The sequence below is a fragment of the Plectropomus leopardus genome, chromosome 6, assembly GCF_026936395.1.
Source record: "Plectropomus leopardus strain MGB_pleo_1.0 chromosome 6, ASM2693639v1, whole genome shotgun sequence".
Taxonomy (NCBI): domain Eukaryota; kingdom Metazoa; phylum Chordata; class Actinopteri; order Perciformes; family Serranidae; genus Plectropomus; species Plectropomus leopardus.
In genome coordinates this window covers 4,751,861-4,775,961 of record NC_142181.1, presented here as the reverse complement: position 1 = coordinate 4,775,961, position 24,101 = coordinate 4,751,861, and the positions used below count along the sequence as shown (strand labels likewise).

Below are 24,101 nucleotides of genomic sequence, written 5' to 3'. Positions count from 1 at the left end.
AGCGATTTGGCTTGATTTCTTTCAAAAAACATGGAAAGAAGGCAATGAGCAACTAGAAAATTAGAGTTCAAAATTATAAAACAATTTCCTGAAATTTGCAACTACAAAAAATAAATCTTTTTAAACTTTAAAATTTAAACATGTTCTTATAAATATAGTTTTTTTTTTACATTTTTCCTTAGTTATTTGATGATTTTCCATTAATTTTCTCCCTCTCTCTTTATTTAAGGCAATTTTCAGACCATTTCTTTATCACCTTTTACTGATTTTTTGCAGTTTGCCAGAGATTTCACGCCAAGTTGCTGTTTTCATTTATTTTCCCTGTGTTTTTAAAAAGAAATCATACGTTTCACACTTTGAACAGTGTCTGAACGCAGCACAAGGTTTCAAAGGGTTAACCAGACAGCTCAGTGCAACACTCCCAACAAACAGCGAGTTAATGATTTTAATTGTTTTTATCACAAGTCTAACTCAAGAAATATTTCCAGTTTGGTGTGGATGATTTTCACAGCATTCAAACCTTTAAAACCAAACAAAAACGTCCTTGCTAAAACTGCTAAAAACACCAAACTTCAGAATTCTTTTAAAGTCAACAAAACTGTCAAATTTAAAGATATTAAAGCTGCATTAATTACATATTTTGACTACTCAGACGCAGTGCAGCTAGCTGTGATCACAGCGTTACGGCCTTTGTACGCGTGCAAGTCAACCAGAACTCAGTTTCGTTGAACCTCCGTGAACACCGATGTGATTGTAAAACTCCTCCTTACCTTTTTTTTAGTCCAGAATTTGCTTCGAGAACGTTGAACGTGCCACAGAAAGTTAGCAATAAAACAAAGTGTGGGGCGGCTGCGGCTCAGGAGGTGGAGCGGGTTGTTCTAATCAAAAGATCGGCGGTTTGATCCCCGGCAGGTCGCACGTCGAAGTAAAACACTGAACCCCAAATTGCTCCTGATGGCTGTTCCATCCGTGTGTGGATGCAAAGTATTTTACCGATATAAAGACAATCCGAACGTAAAGCAATGCTGTCTCTGAAGTGGAAAGACGCAAATATTTTATCGTTTGATATTTGGCTTCTGTGTTCACTATGCAGGAAGCAGCATGGCGCCTACTTCCTGTTCAAAAACTCTCGCCATTACGGCAAAATGGGGCATTAAAACAGCTTTTAAGAACATTTTAGGTGAGAAAAGAACAGTGCAGCAACATAATCTTGATTTATATTCCATAACATTTGATTTTGATGGTATTTTGGTCTGAATCTGAGAGACAGCGAGAGCGGCGGGTGTGTCTCTTGATGGGCTGTATACTATTTGAGTCCATGGTGGCGGCAGCATGGTTTCCAGGCGATACCAAAAATTCAGTACAGCCTGTAGTTCAAGCAACAGCTCCAACAGCCAGAAAACCTCCTCCAAATGATGTACTTTACGTCATTTGGAGGAAGTATCAAGGCAAGTTGGTTGAAAATTGGCGAAATATTCCTTTAAGCTTAGAAGCGGCTGGCACCTTGCGTAGCAGCCTCGGCCACCGGTGTGTGATTATACGAATGTGACATGAAATCTAACCGTTTTTGACCCTTTGAAACCTGAGCACATTGTGTGGATTTCTTACATAAACACGGGAAGAAGGAAATGAGCAACTAAAAAAAAAAGAAATAAACTAAAAATTAGCAAGAAATTAAGAAAAAGAACAAGAACATTACCTTGAAATTAGCACAAAAAAGAAAAAAAGGAAATGACCTGAAAAAGTGATTTAAAATACGCTTTAATAATTCTGTAACATAATCTAAAATTTGCAATTAAAAATATACTTATGAATACAGTTTCTATACATTTTTCCCACTTCTTAAAAAAATAAATTTTCGAAATCTACTAATTTCTTGTAATTTGTGGAACATTTCTTATCAAGTTGTTCACTGCCTTTTTTTCTCAGGTTTTTGAAAGAAATCGCACCAATTTGGTGAGGGTTCAAAGCGTTAAATATGTGTCAAAGGCATCTGAAAGCAGCACAAGAATAATGATCCCGATCCAGGTTTTAAGAGAAAGAAATCAGCGGACTCACCACAGACAGGTGTCCGTTCTTAGCCTTGGCCACCAGCAGTTCTGATCCGGGCGTGAAGTCGATGATGCCCTCTTTCCCCTGACCCACTGTAAACTTTATACTGCGGGAGGAACAGACGACGGTCAGACAGGTCGTCACGCTTTTTATCAGCTGCACGTGCTCGAGTACGAGTCTTTAAGGCGATTATACAGCTGTTATCATTACGTAACGACAGACACGGTTTTTAATCGACGTGTGCGGGTTAGTCTCACCTGCCCTGGTTGATGTTGATGGTGTTTATTTTGTCGGCACAGATCGCAATCTTGGTCAGGGTTTCGATCACGTGGTCGCTCTGCAGAACCACATCTCCCTGTGAAGAAACGTAAAGTACACACACGGTGAAATGTCACGGTAAAAAATCTCACAAAGCTACAGGAGATGCACTTCACTGATGATGTGTCATTATGTCGTCAGCTGCACCTTCTGTTTGTTGTCGTCACTGGGCACGTGCAGAACAAACAAGCCGTCGCTGAGAGAGCTGACTGAGATTCCTGCAGTGAAAAGACAGTTTCAATGAGTGCCCAAACTCAGGGTTCACACGCGTTTTCCTGGGAAAGATTTCAAAATTTTTCCATGACTTTTCAAGGACCTATAATAACACTTGCCGAGCATTTTTTAAGACTCACACTCTATACGAACATATGTTGTAATTTCAGCTAGTTAGCATACATGAAATCAGAGATGAAGAAAAGAGAGAAACATTATGTTACGTGATGTTACAATACGAGACATTACGATACGAGATGTTACGATACGAGACGTTACGATACGTGACGTTACGATACGTGACGTTACGATACGTGACGTTACGATACGAGATGTTACGATACGTGACGTTATGATACGTGACGTTACGATACGTGACGTTACGATACGAGATGTTACGCGACATTACGTGAAGTGAGATAACATGATGTGACATTACATTACATGACGTTACGTGATGTTGTGAGATACATGACGTTACGAGACATTACAAGACGTTACGAGGCCTCACAAGACGTTGCGTGATATTACGTGACATTACACAAGGTCTCCTAACGTCACGTAACGCCAGTTACAAGTCTATTTTTCATCTGTAGTATTCAACATTTCGTGGAAGGTTATCCACAGAAGATTACTGTAACAGTCTCATTTCACTGCAAAATTCCATGAGTTTTCCAAAACTTTCAATGATTTTTCAAAATTTCCATGACTTTTTCCAGACCTGGGAAACATTATTGTTAAATACCCCGTACACTCTCCACATTAAAAAAAAACAACCCTCTTCACAGATGATAACTGGTTTTGACCTCTGACCTTTCAGAGCTGCGTAGTCGATGCGCTGCTTGAGTTTGCCCTCCTCCACGATGACGGCACTGTTGGCGGTGAGCAGCAGCTGGCGGGGCCGAGCCTTGTAGCCTTTCCTGTCGTACTTGGTGACTGGCACTGCATACTGGGAACACGAAGATGACGGTCAGAACAGTCGAACACACATGTAGACGGCTTTTAAATCGCCGTTTGCGTTGTAACTTTGCTCGACCAACCTTCATCTTCTCGTTGCCCAGAGCCTGAACCACTTTGGGGTTAATGTCCTCACCATCTGAACAAGAGGAAACATGCTGCTAAAACCTCGGACATAATAAGAAGCCGGTACAGTTTTCACAACTCATTTGTTGTAGTAGGAACAAACAAAAGTCTTACTGAGTCTTGTGCTGACGAACAGTTTGGGCACGCTCTGAGGGTAGTTGTCTTTCTTGTCCTTGAAGAGCTCACTGGCGATCATCTTCTGCTCCATCTGTTCGGACACATTCGATGTCAGTGAGGCGAAGAAAAGAAGCAGCAGTGACACAGTCAGGCACAAAGAGTGTGTGTTGAGTGCTGGCTGGACGATAATCACCTGGTGTTTCCACTCAGGACTGATCTTCTTGCAGTAGCTCCACACCATGTTCTGCATGCACAGCTTACGCAGATGCTCCGACGCCTGCAGACAAAGACAGAAAGTTTTCGCGATCGCTCTGATGGAAGAAAATCTCTTTTCAGTAGTGCCATATATACAGTACGGGAGTCATAGCAAGTATACACCTTAACATGTACAGTATTTTCATTCACATGTATAATATTTTAAAAAAGTATAACAGAAAAAATAAGAATCTCTCTACATAAAGACTGATAGTACTGTATCACATGTGGATCCGATTTCATTTTAAGCAGCATAAAGTGTCAACAATTAACAGTTAAAAAATTATGTATTTTGTTATTGTGTGCTTATTTTAGTTGCACATTTTAGTATCTGCATCTTTTAGCTGTAGCTTTTAACCACAAAGCATGCCAGGAGAGTTTATTAACACTGATACCGTCATTTTATAACACAAGTTGCTGACTTGATGTCATAAAATGTATAAACATGGCGGGAAAATGTCAATTTTTGGTCAAAAAATCCATAAAAATACAATATATAAAAAAAATAAAGTAATACATAAAAATATAAATAAACTGGAAACACCTCTTTGCATTAAAATGCAACACGTTTTTTGTATCTTCAATGTTGTTCCCACTTTATGACCTCAAAGCACATGAACACAACGAAGTCGGAAGAACGACTTTCCAACTCGGATACTTCGACCTTCCGACATCACGTGACTGCAGCTTAACTTTCAATGTCTTGATTTTTTTTCTCTTCAAATTCAAGAACTTTCAAGGACCCCTGGAACTGTATTCTCACCTCGGTGAGAGCGGCTGGAGGTGTCGGCCAGCTCTTGTCCAGGACGTTTTTGGGCAGATTCCTGCGCAGCTTCATGAGGAAAGAGTAGCGCACGTAATCCAGGAAGTACTCATTCTCTGGACAGCGCTCTCTGTGGCGGTAGATGAAGCCTTTGATGAACCTGAGGACGAGGTTTTAAAAATTAAAAAAAAAAAGAAAAATTAAGTGTTCACCAATTTAACGTTCATTTTAAAACTACGTTTGCAAACATTTGTTTTATGAGTTTTCTGATTTAAATGACAATTGTTTGTTTTGAGTGCTCTTATTGTGCATTTTTTCTAGACTTTGACACATAAGTATAATTAAAAAATTGTTTATTAATATACATATATATTTGTTAATATAACAGGTGTGTGTCTTTTTATTTTATTTTTGGAGTATGCACTTTTTGTCCTTTATTGGAATTTGATCTGTTTTTTGGGGCGTCTTTATTGGAGATTACTTCTGTTCTAATCTTAATTTAATACAACTTTGAACGCAGGTGATTTAGAGTAATGATGGATTTAAATATAAAGTATTTTGATATAAATAATCTTAATATAATGTTTTATTAAATGAGATATGCTTGATATTTTATATTATGGCCTTCACTGTTTTTCTTTCCCTTTGCACCATTTCTATGTATTTTCTATGTAATTTCTTTAATTGTTAATTGTTTTACCACCTTGAGTGTTTCAGATGGTTAAGCACACCTGCAACCACAGAGCTCATCAGCTTACTGGTGTGTATTATGTTTAAGTATCGGTGTGGTTTCATTTTTTTTAAACATTTGACCTGACGAAAATCCAAGCAGGATCGAAACGCTGTCTTAAATAAACTTGTGTGGCGTAAAGTGAGCGTGCAGGCGAGCTGCATTCATCACACAGTGAGAGTATTGTGCCACCTGCTGGTGTGTCTCTGTATGGTCTGTACCTGCGGATGGTATCGGCCGCCTGTCGCCTGCGCTGGGCTCTCCTCCTCGCCAGGATCCCTCTCCACCACGCCTGGATGGCAATAGCTGCCAAACATAATCACAAACAAATAAACAAATGCATTTCAAGTGTCCGAGGAGTAGTTGAACAAACTCTAAAATGACGTTAGAGGGAGAAAATGCTAAATGTTCCCACTGAAGAGACACATAAGTACACACACACCTGAGGTTCTGAATTTTTGGTATTTGGACTTCTGGCTGTAGCCTCTCCATCCCGCCTGCAGCTTTGTGGCTGTGGGGGAGACAAAAAAAAAAAAAAGGCAAATGGTTTTAATTTGTAGTTTATAAGAACAAACAGATTATTGCAAGTTAGATTAAATACTTTTTTAAAGCCGCCTGGGATGAATTTTAAGAACAATTTTACAATGATAAAAATTGAAGAATAAAAAAAACATGAACCAACATTTTTTTAGTGTAAGGTTAAGAATGACTTTGACCGATTATTTATTGTTACGTAAAATATTACGGTCCAGTAAAAAGTAAGATCTGGTTAGAACTGGGAAATAACGAGATTAAGAGCTTAAAGATTTGGTAAATTATTTTTTAAAAATTAGATGTTTTTCCAAATTTTATAATGTTCTTAAATTTTGGAAAATCTGAATTGGGGAAATCTAATCTGTCTGTCTTGATTTATGTCCTGTATCATAATCTGTCCAAAAAAGTACAAAATTAAAATAATTAAATAAATTAAATAAATTAGATGTTACCGTTTATTATAAAAATGTGGAACGCAAGGTCAGAAAAAAAGGTAATTTTTTTTTTTTAATCCTAAAGTTCGCATTTCTGAGCTTTTTCATGACTTCTTAAAGACCGACTGAGGACATTTTAATACTAATAAAGGCATTACTTTTTAAATAATGAACTCAATACCTTTTAAGACTTTTAAGGATTCCTGGGAATCCTGAATAAAAATAATCTGCACAAATGACTCGTGTCAAAGGCTCTCACCGAGACTGTGTTTCCTGGTCTCTAGTGCATCCTCGGTGGCAAACAACGTCTTTGGGAAACGGATGAAGATTTTGGATCTGAACGGTTGAGATTAAAGTGAAACATATTAAAAATAAATGCATTTTAATGTGCAGTTTGTCGTCAATAATGAAGTATCTGTTTGTGTGTTCCTGACCTGCCCAGTTTGTACTCCTCAGGCTTGTATCCCAGGTGTTTGACCAGTGTGGCCACTCCGTCAGACAGTTTCCCCTGCCAGTTAGGCCACGTGTCTGGACACAGAGACTTGTACCTACACACACACACACACACACACACACACACACAAATAAATACTAGAATAGTGGTTCAGACATAGAGCCTAAAGATTAGACAGCTCATCTAAGGTTAAATCCCCACATGACTACAGCTCAGTGATCCGCCTGTGAAAGTGGCAACACTGATTTGTTTTTGTGTTTTTTTTTTAGATTTAAAGTGACACTCCTATTGTGCTGGTTTGGGATGAGTGTTGCTTTTGACAGGACAGGAGATGGGACACACTCTGAGTCTGAAAATTATAGCCCAAAAATATGCAAAAAAAAAAAAGAAAAAAGAAAAAAATAGTAAAAAGGTGCTAAAAAAAAATTACCTGAAAATAAGTGAAAAACAAGAAAATAATCTTAAAAACTGTGCTGAAAATTAAACAATTTTTTTCTTTAATATTATTTTAAATATAAAAATATAATAATTATAAATGTGTATTTTTTCTGGACATTTTTTGAAATTTCTAATCATTTTTGTCTTCCATTTCAGAAAATAGATGTCTCTAAATCTTAAAGACTTCACACTTAACACTAAAAACACTTAAATCCTTTCCTGATGTCACCTCACATTGTGTCTTTTTGCCTACAGCTGGGTTATTTTTATTCATTTATTCATTTATTGGACATTTTAACTGAACTCAGAAGTCATACTGGTTGTTGAATACATGAAGGACATAAATACATGACTGTTTTCTTTTACAGCGCTCTAATGTGATGGTGCCTTACTGGTAAATAAAAAAAAGAGAGTGGCTGATCACCTCTGGAGGAAGACCTCGTAGCGGCGTCTGTAAGCAAAGCCGGCTCTCCTCACCCTCAGATTCTCCATCAGCCCCAGATATTTGACCTGGTGACGGATCAACACCTCGTCAAAGCGACCTGAGTCAGGAGGAGAGAGGAGGAGAGAGGAGGCAGAAAGCGTGGGAGAGGAGGAGCAGGGTCAGATCAGTTGGAGAAAAATGTAAAGTCTGTTGGACAAAATGAACCAGAGAAAACCAGTAAATGCTAAACGACAGCAGTAGGAGTGACGAAGGACAGAGAAACAGTGTGAAAGGAACAAAAGGCCGACTGTGGAGAGGAACAAAGGCCGGCCCGATATACTGACGACCACACGGAGAGTTACACTGCGGCCGCTCACGCAGCTGAAAACAAACTGTTTGGGTTGGAATTAGTGAAAGCAAAGGATTAACATGATGTTTCTGGGAAAATATTAGCTCCGTGAAGCTGCTAAGCTGCTTCCACTGTGTGTTTACAAGAACTCTTACATAAAACCGACATCAAACTATTAAAAACGATTCGTTTATGGAAGCAAATTACGGCCAGAATAATTGAAAAAAAATAAGATCATTTCACATAATAAAAAACTTCTGCACTTTCGCAAATCCAGATAAGGAATGTCCAATAGCGAACTCGAAAAATTACATTTAAGTTACTCAATTAATTGCGTTGGTCAAATTAGGATGCCAAAATTTGAGATAAAATATTCAGAGTTGAGCATGTCCATGTTTCTAATGTGTGTAAAATGCAAGATTTGGTAGACTGGATGTTGAAGTCCATCAATTCAATTCATGACTTGACATAAAATGTTTGCTCACAATGTGACTTAATGAATTTAAGCAACAGCTTTTAGAATGCCACACACTTTAAAGGTACAATACGCAACTTTTTTTTAAAAAATGTGACAAAAAATTCCTTAGTTCAGAAAGTTTTGGTCCCCAGATTTTGCTGCGGAGTGAGCGCTCTTGACTTTCATGCTGCTCTTTGTTACAGGCAGCTGCAGACATGCAGGAGGCAGCACAGAGGAAGAGAGACTATTTTCTGCTTAGAAGTGGCGAATTTACAGCTCAAAGCGACTTAAAACACTGCAGTGTCAGCTTTTGTTTGATATCTAGCTTCACACTCAATGTCTTGCTGAGCTGGTTCAAACTTTTTAACTTTTTATAGAAAAAAAGGAATCGGCAAATATTGATATTCAACACCCAAATCTGATTTAACTGACATAACTGACCTATCGCTAAACTCCGCCCCCTTATCTCACTCGGACAAACAATCGCCGTACTGCCTTAACTAACAATGGCGGCTGTCAGTGTCAAAGACGTATCCGAATATGTTACAATGAACTTTTGGGAACAGAAGCTCCTTATTTCACACAGAAGCCACATGTGGTGACGTTTTGGATGGCTGAAAAAATGGCTGACTGTACAGTCCTTATTGTTAACAACGTGCCCTAAAACATTAATACTTGCTGAATTAAGAAATGGATGACCAAGTATTTTAAATACAGTTATTTTATTGTATTATTTATTGACATTTCCCTATTTTCTCTCTTTTGTGAAACATTATTTTAGGTTGGTCTGTTTACGGCATGTTAATGTTTGTGACGTTTTGGTAATATGGTGAATCTTGTGTGTATTGTTTTAATGTTATAAGTATTATTAATAAAAAAAAAAGTTGACTTCCTACCTGCTTGCTTTGAGTCATTGGGCTTGATGCAGCGGACGTACGACGGCTCCTTCGACATGAGGATCTCCATGAGTTTCGCCAGACTTGCTTTGAACTGAGTGGCTGCCTGAAGGGGCAGACACAAACACACAGAGGAAAGCTGGTTAGAAAGCGACGGAGAGATGAAGGTGAGAGGACGGGAGACGATGCTGGTGTGCAACTGGAGGTAGAAACTGAAGAAGAGACGAGCGTATCGACGAAAAATCGCAGCCTGCAGGCAGAAATGATGACCTAAAGAGCTACGCAAGCAGAGGACGGGCTGACGTGACTGGCAGTCCGGTGCAGACTGAACACTGGGCCCAGTGTGGAGCACTGGGAGTCTAACTTGCCAGCCTGTGACAGTACCCTGTTCAAGTGTGTGTGTGTGTGTGTGTGTGTGTGTGTGTGTGTGTGTGTGTGTGTGTGTGTGTGTGTGTGTGTGTGTGAGTGAGTGTGAGTGTGTGTGTGTGTGTGTGTGTGTGTGTGTGTGAAGGGCATACAAGTGTCAGGGCATTCCTCAGTGAGAAGGAGGCCACAGAGAATCCCCATCTGACCGCCCACTCAACAGCAGAGAGGGGAAACACACCACTGTTTGTTTTGCTGTGGGAAACTATGTTAGGATGCATAAGACTTATAAGGGTGTGGACAACATGCAGAGACGGGACACAGAGAGGGAACACACACACACACACACACACACACACACACACACACACACACACACACACACACACACACAACAAGGTATCTCACCGTTTCTGGACGCTTCTTGTCACTCAGCTCCTCCCTGTCGAAACACTGGTTCAGGATCTTGTTCTCTGACATGCACATCACCTGCAAACACACACGTTGACATTTTTAACGCTTTCTGCAAATGCATCAAACCACTGAAGTGAAATACAGTTTGCTGCTTTGTCTTAAAATCCTTCTAATTCATCATCCTCATTTTAAACTTACCTCTTTCAGGTTCCTGAAGAGCAGGTCGTTGTTCTTGTCCAAAAATCCTGGGTGAGAGAAGACAAAATTTGATTTTTGACACGTGGGCCACAATGTGACTGTCCAGGAAAGTCTTGTTATTTAATAAAGTCCAATATAGTCATTTTTTTCTTTCAGGAGCGTGCCAAATGCAGTTTTGGTTATTTTGAGCGTTCAGTTTCTCCATGAATTAACCAACGGCACTCAGGGCGAGTGTTTCTGAACGTGTCCTATTGAAAGGAGCGCTGAGAATTTTCAGTTTGGCACGTTAAATTAATATCATCGGACACCTGACTTTGAGTTTTTGATTGGCTTTATTGGGGATAACGACGCCCAAACCAACCCGGCTTCAGTGAAAAAACTAAAATGACAATATTTCAAATTAGGATCGAGGCTAATGTCTGATCATTTTTAGGCTTTTTAAATGCATGTAAAACCCTAAATTACATATTAAGAACATTTTTGGTGATTTGGGTTCCCAGAGGCTTTAATGTGACCTGTAACTCCACACAATGATGCAGTTTGTAACTCTGAGCAGCACATTGGTAAATAAATAACAAGACTATACTGCTGTCATATTTCACAAACGGTGCTGGTATTTAGAACTGGACATTAATGTGCAAGCGTGATCTTTACGCTAAATTCACCACAACACCAAACACCCGAGGACTACAGGTCACACTGGCAACACTGGTTACATATAGAAGAGGGACGATTTCAATATCCAGTGTTTGCAGCACACACACACACACACACATACCGTTGACATTGTAGTTGACCTCTCCAGCGTAATGCAGCAGTCTGAATTCGTCTCGGCCCATTACCTTCCGGGTCTTTGCATCAGCCAGCTTGTGACTGCAGGGAAACACACACAACCACACACACAAACACACACACACACACACACACACACACACACACACACACACACACACACACACACACACACACACACACACACACACACACACACACACACACACACAGGGCATGGATACATCAGTAAATGGACACATATTCAATAGTTCACAGTTCGATACAACAACCCAGTCAACAGCCAGGCAGCGTTCTTTGGGGTATATTTGTGGCATCGCAGTGGTTATAAAAGACGAGAACAGGAATCAAACTTACGTGACAAAGTGCGGGTGTCCTCCCACGGTGTCCTCCAGCTTCTCTAGGAAGGTCAGATCACTGGCGTCTCCGGGTCTCAGACACTCCTCGTCCTGCGAGAGGACAAAAAGACCCGTCAGTCAGTCAGTCCTCATATCGTTTACATTAACTTGATACTGAGTCACAGTTTATGTATTCAGAGTGCATGAATCAGTGCACGGATCATATTAATTCATTCATAATTTATTATGCAGACGATAGCAGCTTTTCCCTCTCAATGACTGAGCATTAAAGGAATCATTAAAGGAACAGCTCATCAGCCGAGAGTTACATGAGGTTATTTTAGCTTAGATGCCTTCCAGCACCTCTAAAGCTCAGTAAACAAGACGTTGTGTATTGTTTGATTAACTTGTACATAAAACATGTAAAAAGTTGTGATTTAATGGTGTAACGGACAGGACGATTTCCTTCAGTCATGCTGATGATAAGATTCCAGGATTTCCTAAAATGTTGAACTCTGACACCTTAACCCACGCCAGATGTTCTTTACGTATTTCACATTATGGCAGAAAGTCGCGTCCAGATTTCATGTCATAACTGAGCTTTCTATTAAAACGATTAGTGTCACCAATTCAGTATCTGACCAAATGTCTCGCGTTTGTTCCTGACGCTGAGTAATGTCCAGTTAAGGCTTTTTTGAGCTTTATGACGTCACAGTTAATTTGTGTATCCTATTATATCCTTTTCCATTAAACATTTGTGTGAACTTTTAACATAATTAGAGTGTGAAGTCTTGAGTAATGGCCCAAAACATGTTTTGTGAGGTCAGTGACATTAACCAAATTCCAAATTCCACCAAATTCACCAAAAAAACACCAAATTCAGTTCATTCTTGAGTCCAAGTGGACGTTGGTGCCAAATTTGAGGAAAATTCTTCAAGAAATTCTTAAAATATTGTGTTTCTGAGAATGAAATGGACGCAGCGCCACACTGACTTTGACCTTTGACCATCAAAACCTAATTAGTTCATCACTGAGTCCAAGTGGACGTTTGTGCCAAATCTGAAGACATTTTCTCACATTTCCAAGATGTTATTGAGATATTACGTTCATGAAAAAAACCCAATGCCTCCGGCCACAGCTATAGCAAAAAATGGAGGCATTAAAACAAAGTGTAAAAATTTACGGCATTATGGACTTGACTATTTTTTGGTGGGGCTTTCATGGGCTTCTGATATATTATTTTTATTCTGTAAATCTTTGTATTTCAACCTAAAAAGTGCTTTATAAATACAGATAATAATAATAATAATAATCATCATCATCATAATAATAATATTATTATTATAAAAATATTATTAGAAATAATAATTATAATAATAATAATTTATTTTTTATTCTTTTTTTTTTCATGGCGTCACATTGATGATAAGACCCCAGAACCCTATAAAATGTTTAACAATGACCCTTTATCCGGGCCATAATATCATAAATCATGTTTTTTGTTTTTTTTTAAAATAAAATAAAATAAAATGTTAGTGTATCACAGTCAGAGCGCAGCGTGTCTCCTCACCAGGATGGAGATGATGCCTTTAAACTTCTCCTCCACCAGGTCACAGATGATCTTGTTGTTGAAGTACTGCACCGGCTCCCACTGCAAAGACACAAACACTAATTCAGTAAGAGATCGTGAGAAATTAATTGGTCTTTCCGGGCATAATGAACAAAATGAAATTGTTTTTTGAAGAGCTACAACAGGCTGTTTTTTCTCACTGTTTGAACTTTAATGTAAAAAAAAAAAAGAAGAAAATTTCTGGGACATGAATGTTGCCCAACATATCAGACTAAACATGATACTATTACAACACTTCGAAGCTATTTAACGACCATAAAGTCAATCATCTGGAGAATCTCAGGAATCCTGGCACGCAGACACGCCGCTCGCCCACTTGTATGTGGAAACACACGTGAACGCAGAGCTCCACATGCTGAATGCAGCCGCGTTAGGCCGCGTTAGCACTGACAGCCACATCATTTCCACAGAGATGACAGAGAACGCAGCCCACGGACCTGGTGTCAGATGATAATGGACTCTTTGAGAGGTGAGTCCAAGTTTCTCCCACAACCTGCTCTCTGACCAGTGCATTTATATTAGACGGAGCACAACAGGCTCTTGTTCCAAAGGAGCAAAACAAAACAACATAAAAGAGGATAAACGGGCCAGAGGAGCAAGGCGGGAGTAAACTCACGAGAGAGCATCGTCTATCAACGCAGACCTCTTCTGACATGTAATTTCCTTAAGAGGTATCATTTAAGAGTTTAACTGTGAGTAAAGAGCAGATGCTGTGACTCTGACAATAGCACAGTTAAAAGATACATTTCTGACGGGGCAGCATCGTCCAAAAATATGTGCACTTACTGTAACCACTTTAAGTAAAAGCGTCAGAGAGTTATAAATTAAATTAGCGATTTTATATCGCAACACAACCGCAGCTGCAATCACATTAGAGGCTCTTTGTGAAGCCTAAACCCCGGAGGAGCGAGCAGAAATGGGCTGATAATGGAGGGTGAAAACAAAATGTCAATGTGATGATGAAGGTGCAGAGAGACTAAGAGGATGGACGAGGGAATAAAAATAAGTGAGCTGGTTGAGGGGGATCCACTATTTTTTTTACATGAATCCAAAAACAGATTTCAAGTGTAAATGCAGCTGAGGTGCATTAAAGGGACAGTTCACCCCGAAAGCAAAAATACATCATTTTTCCTCTCACCTGCAGCGCTATTTCTCAGTCTAGATAGTTTTGGTGTGAGCTGCTGATTGTTGGAGATATCGGACGTGGAGATGTCCGCCTTCTCTTTGAAATAATGAAACTAAAAGGCACTCGGCGTGTGGTGCTCAAAATGCCCAAAAAATACATTTGAAAAACTCAACATCAACGTCTCAAATCATGACCAGGTTACTCAAGGTAGTTCACAGACTCACACACTGCACAGTTTAATGTAGGAACTATTTTCTTTCTACCAAACTACACCCACCAATAGTATTAACTAAGCGTCGACCATGATAACCGATATTTGGAACCGATATGCATTTACAATGAAAATGAAAATATTTCTGTCAATATTTAGAATTTGAAATTAAACAAACTCCAACGGAAAACTTTGTTTAAACGCCTTTAGCAAATGTGAATCAAAACTGAACCTTTCAGCATCACATGCAGCAAGTTCCCAGCAGCAACGTTCAGTGAAAATTTAAATAAAAGATAATAAATAAAAAAATAAAACAGCTCCCTGAGGCTTTACAAAGTAAAAGTTCCTCCAATGCGGACACTTTTTTTGCACATATTGCATGACTGTCTTTCCTGGTGTTGGTTGAGTGTAAAATACACACTTTTTCATTAATTAATTTCATCAGCAATCATTAAAATAAAACGCCGATACAGATAATCGCCAAATATCAGCCCCAATGATCAGCCAGGCCGATAATCTGTCGACCCCTAGTATTAACGCCCAGAAGGAAATGTGCATCTTTTCATGGACGAGAGGCTCGTGGTCGTGAGAGCATGTGACAACAGCAACATTAATGTCATTCTCCACAGCTGAGCTGCAACATTAGCAAACGCAGTGGTGAGTTAGCAGTACACACTGATTTGTTTGGCAAATGTAGATTCGTAGAAAGAAAATAGCTCCGACATGAAAATGCTCACAACAAGATCTGTGGACTATTTTGAGTAACTGGGTCCTAATTTCTGCTGTTGAGTTTATTAAATGTTTTTTTTTTCCTGAGAGAAAACAAACATCTTAACAATCGATATCTACAACATTCAGCAACTCACACCAAAACAATAAAACAACGAGCCAGGTAAGAGGAAAAATATGTAAACTGCCTCTTTAACATCTGGAATAAACAAAGTGATGTGCGTGGGTGTGGTGGGGTGAGAGGATGAACAGTGAGCGAGAGAGGAAAATGAGGTCTGACCGTGATGCCTTCGGCCTCGTACTCCTCCTGCTCTGACTTGAGGGTGAGCTCGATGAAGAGCTGCTGCAGCTTCTCGTTACAGTAGTTGATGCAGAACTGCTCAAAGCTGCAACACACAGTGACTGAGCGATTAAAAGCCATTAACACATGATTTACACAACACACACACACACATACTTTTTTTCTAACTCATATGATTGTGGTAGCGGGTGACTTGTATTACCCTCAAGTCAAACCATATATAAAAATGGGTTACATAAACACTGTAGGTTGAGGTTTGACCTTAGAAATGGTGGTTTGAAAAATTCATTGGCACACTTTCCGCTTGCTGGGAATTTCCGGAGCTTTCAGCTGCATCCAAAAATGTGCGGTTTACTCAGGTTATTCAATAACCAACCGAGGAAACTCCAGGAGCTGACAGAAGTCTCGAGATGCAGCCGAAAGCTCCAGAAAACTCCAAAAAGGCGACCTTGTGCAAAGAGCTTTTATTTTTAAATCAAACTATAAATGGAAATGTTGAATAAATCCCATTAAGTTGAAAAAAAAACTGCAGGTGAGTTAAATGCCTGTTTAAACTTCAGAGGTAAATTCAGCATTAACAAAAATCATCGTACTCTACCTGTTGTGCTGGAAGACCTCAAAGCCGTAGATGTCCAGCAGACCGATGACCGAACAATTCTTGTAGGAGTCGTCCTGTTGGAGCAACAGAACAAAACTCATCTTTATATCTATTATTTAAAAAGTTTACTTTAAAATTTGGATTCAAGATTGAATAAAATGAGCTTGGAAACAAAATTTGATTTCATGCTAAGCTTTAAACATCGACTTGATTTTCAATAGCTGTGCTCAGAAAATAATGTATTTTGAGAATAATATTATATATAGTTATTATATTGGTCGAAATAACTGACACAGTAACAAAAACACAAACAAGAATAAGATGTTGTTGATATTATACTGCATAATACTGAGTCAGGCTTAACTTGTGGACTCGTAAATGTCCACAAGGTGGAGCCGTGCTGCAATGAAATGACAGAGAGACTTCACTTGCTTTGCATTTTAGTGTTTGATGGTTTGAGAAATGTAACGTGATTGCTTTAATGTCAAAATATAAGATGCAAAAATGGAAAAAACTCAGAAATTGACATCCTTTAGTGGAAATTTGTCAACTGAAATCATACCTGTGTGTGTGTGTGTGTGTGTGTGTGTGTGTGTGTGTGTGTGAGTACCGTGTATGCCAGTGAAGTGTTGATCTTGTTAACCAGCCATGTGAAGGTGCGACCGTACACCGCCTTGGACAAAGCATCCCGCGCTGATGACGCTTGCTCCAGGTTCAGTGGGCTCACCAGCTGATGAAGACACATACGCACACACACACGCACACACACGCACACACACACACACACACACAGAGGAGGAAAAGAGACAAGCCAAGACGGACAACAGAGTTACACAGAGTTCAGCAGGGACAGTTGGACATGTTACAATATACTTGCAGTGGACCAGACCAGACATTACACAGACAGGAAAGCTTTGTACACAAATGCTTATCACACGCTCACGCTACAATGACAGTGTGTATCCAAACCCACCTCCTCTCCCTTGGCAATTATCTTCTTGTGTGTGAGTGCCTCTGTCAGCACGCTGCCATTCACTCCTAACAACTGGAAAAGCACAACAACATTAGCGCGCACCAGCAGTGATAAATGAACGTCATGTATGAGGCAGACGTCAGGGCGCTCAGCAGCAGTGACATCCCGAGCATGGCATCTCTTAATCATGTCTAATGAAGTAAAATTGGAAAATTGTGGCAATAAAGAAAGGGGGGTGATTGTGGAAGTCTGATTCACATTTCTGAATCATGTGAAGACTATTTAAATGGATAAGTCTTCACCAGAAATAGCGGGATATATCGATACGTAAATGCCAAAGAAAGAGTGCATGTTCATAATCCTGTGAAATTCAATCTCAAGCCTGTGTTTATTGAACATCTCGGATTGGAAAAACAGTTTTAACCGGCCAACGATTCCAAAATGACACATTTTTAGTTATACATTATGGAGTTAAAGCTTGAGAGGTGTCCTGACCTGCTGGGAGTGACTAGGAAATAGGGTTTTGGCTGAAATAGCGAGTAGGAAGAGAGATGTTCTGGGAAACACAAAAATATACGAAAGGGCGCACGCTCTACCAGGCGTCCCATGAACAACGGCAATTTCCTCGCCACAGCGGCTGCAGATTCGCTTTGAGCTCATTGCCCTTCGCTTCATGTCATCCCCTCTCTCTCCCCCTGCTATGCTTACACACTGTCCTGTCAAATAAAGGTAAAAACGAAACTAAAAAACAAAAAAAACTTGTTATAAATAAATAAAAATAAAGTAATAATAAATAACATGATTCATTAAAATATTTTCTGAATCTTTCAGAATCAAATGGCACAAATAATGTTAAGGGCTAAAAATAACCTACTATCAGTAAATAATTTAAAAAATGTTCTGTGATCAAAAGCTGGTTACAAATTAAGGGAAAAATTTCATTTGTACCACCAAGAAAAGTCTTTGTATATAATATATCAATATTCGGAGCTAAAACAATGTCCAAACAGTTTAATATAATGTATAAAAACATTATTTTCACGATTACAGGGCTGAGGACGGGGTTTGACAGTTATCTGTTTAAAGAGTTACCATTTATTAAATTGTTACTTAATATCTATTTCTTCCTCATTTATCTTCCTCTTTTTTCGGTGAATAATAATGAAAAAATGTAGATAATTGATTCTGGGCATGTGGGTGTATGCATGTATGTTTAGTTAATTAAAGTATAGGTTTAAATGAATAAGGAAGCTGGTTAATTAAAATTAAATGACTTTTGGAGAAGGGGTGGGATTAAATAAGTTTGGACCTCTCTTTTCCTTTTCGAAAACCAAGTTACATTTTCTTTAGCTTCTTCACTGTCTATAAAGATTATTTTTGCTTTTTTTGTACAATCATTTTTCTACTTTCTTTTTCACATATTCGAAATAAATCAAATCAAATAAAAAAAAGATTATTTTGACACAAAAATGTTTGATTTTTATGACAAACAACCAACTATTTCTGCAGCTATAAATACAGTACCTCAGATATTGTGCACAATTTAAGGGTCCTTAAGCAGAGAAAATATTTGAATGTATGAAATGTATGTAATATATGTATTTCTCACGACAGTGTGACATAACAGAAAAGGCTTTTCCCAGAAAGCATTGTGCACATAACAGGGGGTGTCGTTGACAGACGACTTGGTCAGTCAGAAGAGAAGATTCGTTGTTCTCCACGAAGTGTTTGCCACATCACTGTTGAGTGTGCAGCATTGCATCACAATATGAATGGATAGAGCTGACTCGGCATAATTTATGCAGCTGCATCAAAATATCTTCCTCCGGTATTGCAATTTGTAGACACGTTTATTTTTAAACCCTACTTTATGAGGCTCGCCAGTTCACAACCTCCTATGCAAATGGATAGTTGTGACATTTTGGCATTATATTTTTGCATAAACATTACATTTGGTTAAGTCACGTATCATGCCATGAATTCTAACCAAGGAGTACTTTTACCAGGAAGTACAGAGTTTGCTCAGTATTTAAAAGAAAGAATTTGAAACGATGATACATATAAATCAGTTATAACACCTGAACACTACATGTAGCAACCAAACACAGAAGTCTAAAGTCTACATTATCTAAAAGTAATAGATAAAGTGTTTAAATAGTCCACTGACAGTAACAAATAAATGATTAAAATAGATAGTTAAGAGTAATGGATAACCAGTTGGAATGGTTAGTTGAAAGTTTTGGATAAACACCTGAAAAATAAGCTAAAAGTAATGGCTAAATGGTTAAAAAGTTTATGGAAAATAACCAATAAAGGGTTTGATATATATATATATATATATATATATATATATATATATATAATTAGCTAAAAGTGATGAATTAATGGTCAAAAAGGCAAACAAAAGTAAAAGAAGAAGTGGCTGAGTTTCATCAAACAGCGATGTCACACGCTCTCCTAAAAGTGGTCCCTTTCCTCGCTTAAAGGAAGCGTCAAGCTTTTCTAAAAGAAATTCAGAGATGTTTGATAAATACCAGCTCAGGCGTGTTTAAAAAAAAACTTGTCCCCTCTGGCCTGTTAGGAGCGTCAGTGAAGCCGCTCGGTGCAGCATCTTACCCTGGCCAGGTACTTGATCTGTGTGTCAGAGGTGATGCAGGCGTTGCCCTCTTCTCCGCCGTACTGCACGTTCCCCAGGTGGAGCACACTGGCAATTATGTTCAACAACTCCTGCAGACGGAAAACACAGAGGGAGAGGAATATAAAGACAAGACAGAACAATATAGAGGGAGAAATTGTTGCAAAGAGGTGGAGAGTGAGGCCGGAGAAGGAAAACGGAGAGAGCAAAGGTCAAGAGATGAGACGCTGCAGCACGATAAGATTATACAGATCAATCTTTATGACTGTGACCGACTTCTGAGCAGCGAACGCCGGCCTCGATTAAAAACTGAGTTAAGAATTAAACAGGATAAGAATGTAGCAGTGTGTTAAGTAAGTGTCATACCAAGGCTGCGCACACACACACACACACACACACACACACACACACACACACACACACACACACCTGCTCTTCACTTTGTAAGCAGTGTGAGATCTCAAAAAACTCTGGAAACAAGCCCAGACTCATGAGCATGTAGGACGCCTCCCACGCTGAGTACAAATAAGTTCTCACCATATAATAACACACACACACACACACACACACACACACACACACACACACACACACACACACACACACACACACACACACACACACACACACACACAGTCAAATACAAACATCCACAGCCCCCTCAGGCACATGGAGTACTTTAGTGTTCGTGGTGTTTCGGCAGTTACACACATAGTGGGAGTTTGTAATGCTTGTTAAAGTTTGTCTGAGGTGAACCACAACTTTCATTTAATTTTAAGAATTAAGTCAAAGACGTGAAAATGCAACGTGCTCCAGGCCCATCCGGCATTTTCAAAAATGTAGCAAAAAGGGGTCAAAGGTTCCATCTTCTTCAGGGAAAAACAAACTGTTGCACAAAGTTTCTAAAGTTTACACCGTCCACACGGCCTCGAGTGACAAAACAAACACGACAGCTGTGACTCGCACAGCTCGGACTCGGCGCTCACCTCCACCTCGTCCTCGTTGAAGCCAATCACGGTCAAGGCTTTCTTCACCGTCTTCCAATCGCTGCGGTCGTTGATGGAGCTCACTTTGGGACAGTTACCCTGTGGAAAACAAGCACACACACAAAAAAAAACCTAAATCACTCTGAATACACAACGTAATTAAGATCTACGTTAGTGTTTTATTTCCTATCACAGCTGTGAACATCCGCCAAAATCCAGTAAGCAGCTGAAGTGTAAATATGTGTTTACATGCAAAGTAAACACCCACTTATGTGATGTAAACACCTATTTAGACACACACGTATGAGGTGTTTTTGCTCATTGGCTGTTTATGTGTGTGTGTGTGTGTGTGTTTATCAAGGGGAAGGTTCAGCTAGTGCCTTAAGGCAGATTTCCCCCCTGAGGAAAGCTTTTCTCGCTGCACTGAGAGTCCCTGACTGAGAGCCTATTAACCAGAACTCCCACTGGGAGACACACACACACTCTCACACTAACACACACACACACACACACACACACACACACACACACACACACACACACACACACACACACACACACACACGGTACAGACCAACAGCTTATGACAGGACAGAGAGCAAGAGCGAAGAGAGAAAGATTTACAGTAACGTCCCTGCAGTATTTGCAGATGATTTAGAGAACCGTCCCACTAAAAACAGAAAAGTTTTTCCTTTGTGATTTAAAAAAAATCTGTGTTCATAAGATAACACTGTGAGAACGATCCTCATGTACGCAGATCGGAAAAAACAACGGAAAACGCTGCAGTATGCATGCTGATAGCTGGCGGTGTAACTCTGTAATGACACACAGCAGAAGAACACCACGCACATGTGCTGCCGTGACATCGCTGTTCTCACGGGATCCACGCATCGCCAGTTTACACGGCGACAGGAGGGTGTTGCAATGAAACTTCAAAAGTTTGCATTTTCAGGCCCCCAAAACGCAGTTGTCATGTGAACAAAAGGCCAAACCGTAACAAAAGTTTAACGTTTCATGCAGTTCATCTCCAGGTTTCCCTCCAGGGCCAAAGGTGAGTCCCGACTTAACTGAGACTTAACTATGAATTGGCATTGGTGTACGTTTATGGACAAAAAAAGTGAAAAACAAAATTTATACCCTAGCAGTTCAAGAACCATTTACATCCATGTCATTTAAAAACATGAATCCTTCACACAAATCTTCACTAGTGTCACCAATTCAGTATCTGAGCAAATGTCTCCCCTTCTGAGTTATAATACCCAAAAAGTGTTTTTACGGAGCATCATGATGTCATAGTGAAGCTGACCGTTGATCTTTTTAGATATAAATTGTGATCACTTCATCATTTTATCCAAATGGACATTTGTGTGAATTTTTGACATAATTAGCGTACAGATTCTTGAGTTATGGCCAAAAACATGTTTGCAAGCTCACAGTGACTTTGACCTTTGACCGACTCACTGTAATCAGTTCATTCCTGAGTCAAAGTGGACGTTTGTGCCAAATTTTCAAAAAATATCTTGAAGGTGTTCTTGAGTTAACACATTCACGAGAATGAGACAGACCCAAGGTCACGGTCAACTACATGTTTCAGCACCACAATGTCATCAGTTCATCGTTGAGTCCAAGTGGACGTTTGTGCCAAATTTGAAGAATCTTCCTCAAGGCGGTCTTGAGATTTTGCGTTCACAAGAATGAGACAGAAAACACACAGCCTCCACCCACAGCTGTCGAACATCTACAATTATCTACAATTACTTGTATTTAACGTCTACCTTGAAGTTTTTACGTACTCAGGCTTGTACCTTTGACTTTTTATCAAAGATCCAGATGTTTTTAAAAGAATTCGTAATCATTTATAGTATAAAAGTGCTTCAACTGTGACTGATTTAACACCAAGTATTTTACTTCCAAAAACAAGGGCTTTCCTAACAGCCCCTTGGATTTTGCATCTGTATTAAAATACTACATACTCACTTTGACCAGGTACTGGTACTGCTGAGGGTTCCTCTCCAGGCCCAGGCGTCTCAGCAGGTCCTCCTCGCCTCCCTCGATCAGCTGATAGAAAATGTGGAAGTTCCGCTCCCCGTGGTTTTGGTGGACAACGCGGGACTTCTCCAGCAGGTAGTTGATGATGTGGCCTCCAACCGGGGCACCCTGCCGACGGGATAAAGGCCAGGGAGGGAGGGGGGAGGAACGAGAGGAGGAGGAGAGGGTGAGGCTGGGGTACTGAAGTGCGATGCAGGGTTGATATAACATGCAGGATTTTGAAGTCCAAAACATATTTTGTGTACCCACAAAAAAAGGGCATGGGGGGAGAAGTGATGCAATTAATTACACACAAAAATCAAATGTAGAGATTATATACAAAAATACACAAAGTATTTTTACTCGATGTTATCATAAAAAACAAACAAAATAGTTGAGATGACAATATTTGTGGTTTTTTTTTGACAAATCTCCATCTGAAAGGAGGCTTGTTACGCAGCGTTAATTCTTGCATAAAGCAGCTGCCACTTTAAATCTCACTGTCCCGCTCACCTTGAAGTCAAACTGAATGTCCATGTACTTGCCAAAGCGGCTCGAGTTGTCGTTACGCAACGTCTTGGCATTGCCGAAGGCCTGCAGAGAGGATGGAGTGGGATAAAGAAAGGAGAGGCGCGATGATTGACAGATTAAGAAGTAGAGCGATAACAGAGAGGAAAAGTGTGATAAAGACACGTCGGCAGATGAAGAGGCGGCAGCAGAGAAACAAAGAAAAAAGACATTAAGACTCCCGGCAGTGTTTGTCGGGGACAGTAGTGCAGATTACAGGACACGGTGTACGCTCACACATTTATACACATCTGGAGCACATCTGGCAGAGACGCGCCAGACATCTAAACAAGCGCTTCCTCACCTCTGTATTGCCTTCGCTCTCAAACAAACGCAAACCAAACACAGAAACAATCATCGCTCTATTTTTCACAATTTCACATATGCAGCATTATAACATTCGGATAACAGATTTCTGCTCAAATTAAAAGATAATGCAACATTATGAACTTTTTAAGTGACACATTCCTGGTTGCTTTACTTGCTTTTATACTCTTATTTTTTATGACTTTTAAATATGCTTTTATTTTGGTTGTTTTTATCAGTGTTTTATGCTAATGCTTTTATCTTGTAGCACTTTGAGATGTGTTACAAATGTAAAGTGCATTACAAATAAAATCTATTATTATTACTATTATTATTATTATTACTATTACTATTATTATTATTATTATTACTATTACTATTATTATTAT

At 39.4% G+C, this 24,101-nt stretch overlaps 1 protein-coding gene across 4 annotated transcripts in view; it reads right to left on the bottom strand.

The window, feature by feature from the left end:
• Window positions 1–24,101, bottom strand: part of LOC121942779 (unconventional myosin-Ic-like) — a 78,192-nt gene that overhangs the window by 2,199 nt on the left and 51,892 nt on the right. For all 4 annotated transcript variants that reach the window (XM_088078554.1, XM_088078557.1, XM_088078556.1 and 1 more), the window contains 27 exons: window positions 23,353–23,433; window positions 22,789–22,968; window positions 20,812–20,910; window positions 19,807–19,917; window positions 17,191–17,262; window positions 16,828–16,947; window positions 16,218–16,291; window positions 15,599–15,704; window positions 13,193–13,273; window positions 11,642–11,733; window positions 11,271–11,365; window positions 10,493–10,539; window positions 10,289–10,369; window positions 9,518–9,623; window positions 7,816–7,933; window positions 6,934–7,047; window positions 6,759–6,835; window positions 5,974–6,042; window positions 5,753–5,837; window positions 4,802–4,961; window positions 3,977–4,060; window positions 3,781–3,874; window positions 3,624–3,679; window positions 3,397–3,532; window positions 2,518–2,588; window positions 2,310–2,407; window positions 2,059–2,158 (listed from right to left, as the gene is read on the bottom strand). In XM_088078554.1, the coding sequence (XP_087934680.1) occupies window positions 2,059–2,158; window positions 2,310–2,407; window positions 2,518–2,588; window positions 3,397–3,532; window positions 3,624–3,679; window positions 3,781–3,874; window positions 3,977–4,060; window positions 4,802–4,961; window positions 5,753–5,837; window positions 5,974–6,042; window positions 6,759–6,835; window positions 6,934–7,047; window positions 7,816–7,933; window positions 9,518–9,623; window positions 10,289–10,369; window positions 10,493–10,539; window positions 11,271–11,365; window positions 11,642–11,733; window positions 13,193–13,273; window positions 15,599–15,704; window positions 16,218–16,291; window positions 16,828–16,947; window positions 17,191–17,262; window positions 19,807–19,917; window positions 20,812–20,910; window positions 22,789–22,968; window positions 23,353–23,433 (2,607 nt within the window). The remainder of the gene's footprint in view (window positions 1–2,058; window positions 2,159–2,309; window positions 2,408–2,517; window positions 2,589–3,396; window positions 3,533–3,623; window positions 3,680–3,780; window positions 3,875–3,976; window positions 4,061–4,801; window positions 4,962–5,752; window positions 5,838–5,973; window positions 6,043–6,758; window positions 6,836–6,933; window positions 7,048–7,815; window positions 7,934–9,517; window positions 9,624–10,288; window positions 10,370–10,492; window positions 10,540–11,270; window positions 11,366–11,641; window positions 11,734–13,192; window positions 13,274–15,598; window positions 15,705–16,217; window positions 16,292–16,827; window positions 16,948–17,190; window positions 17,263–19,806; window positions 19,918–20,811; window positions 20,911–22,788; window positions 22,969–23,352; window positions 23,434–24,101) is intronic.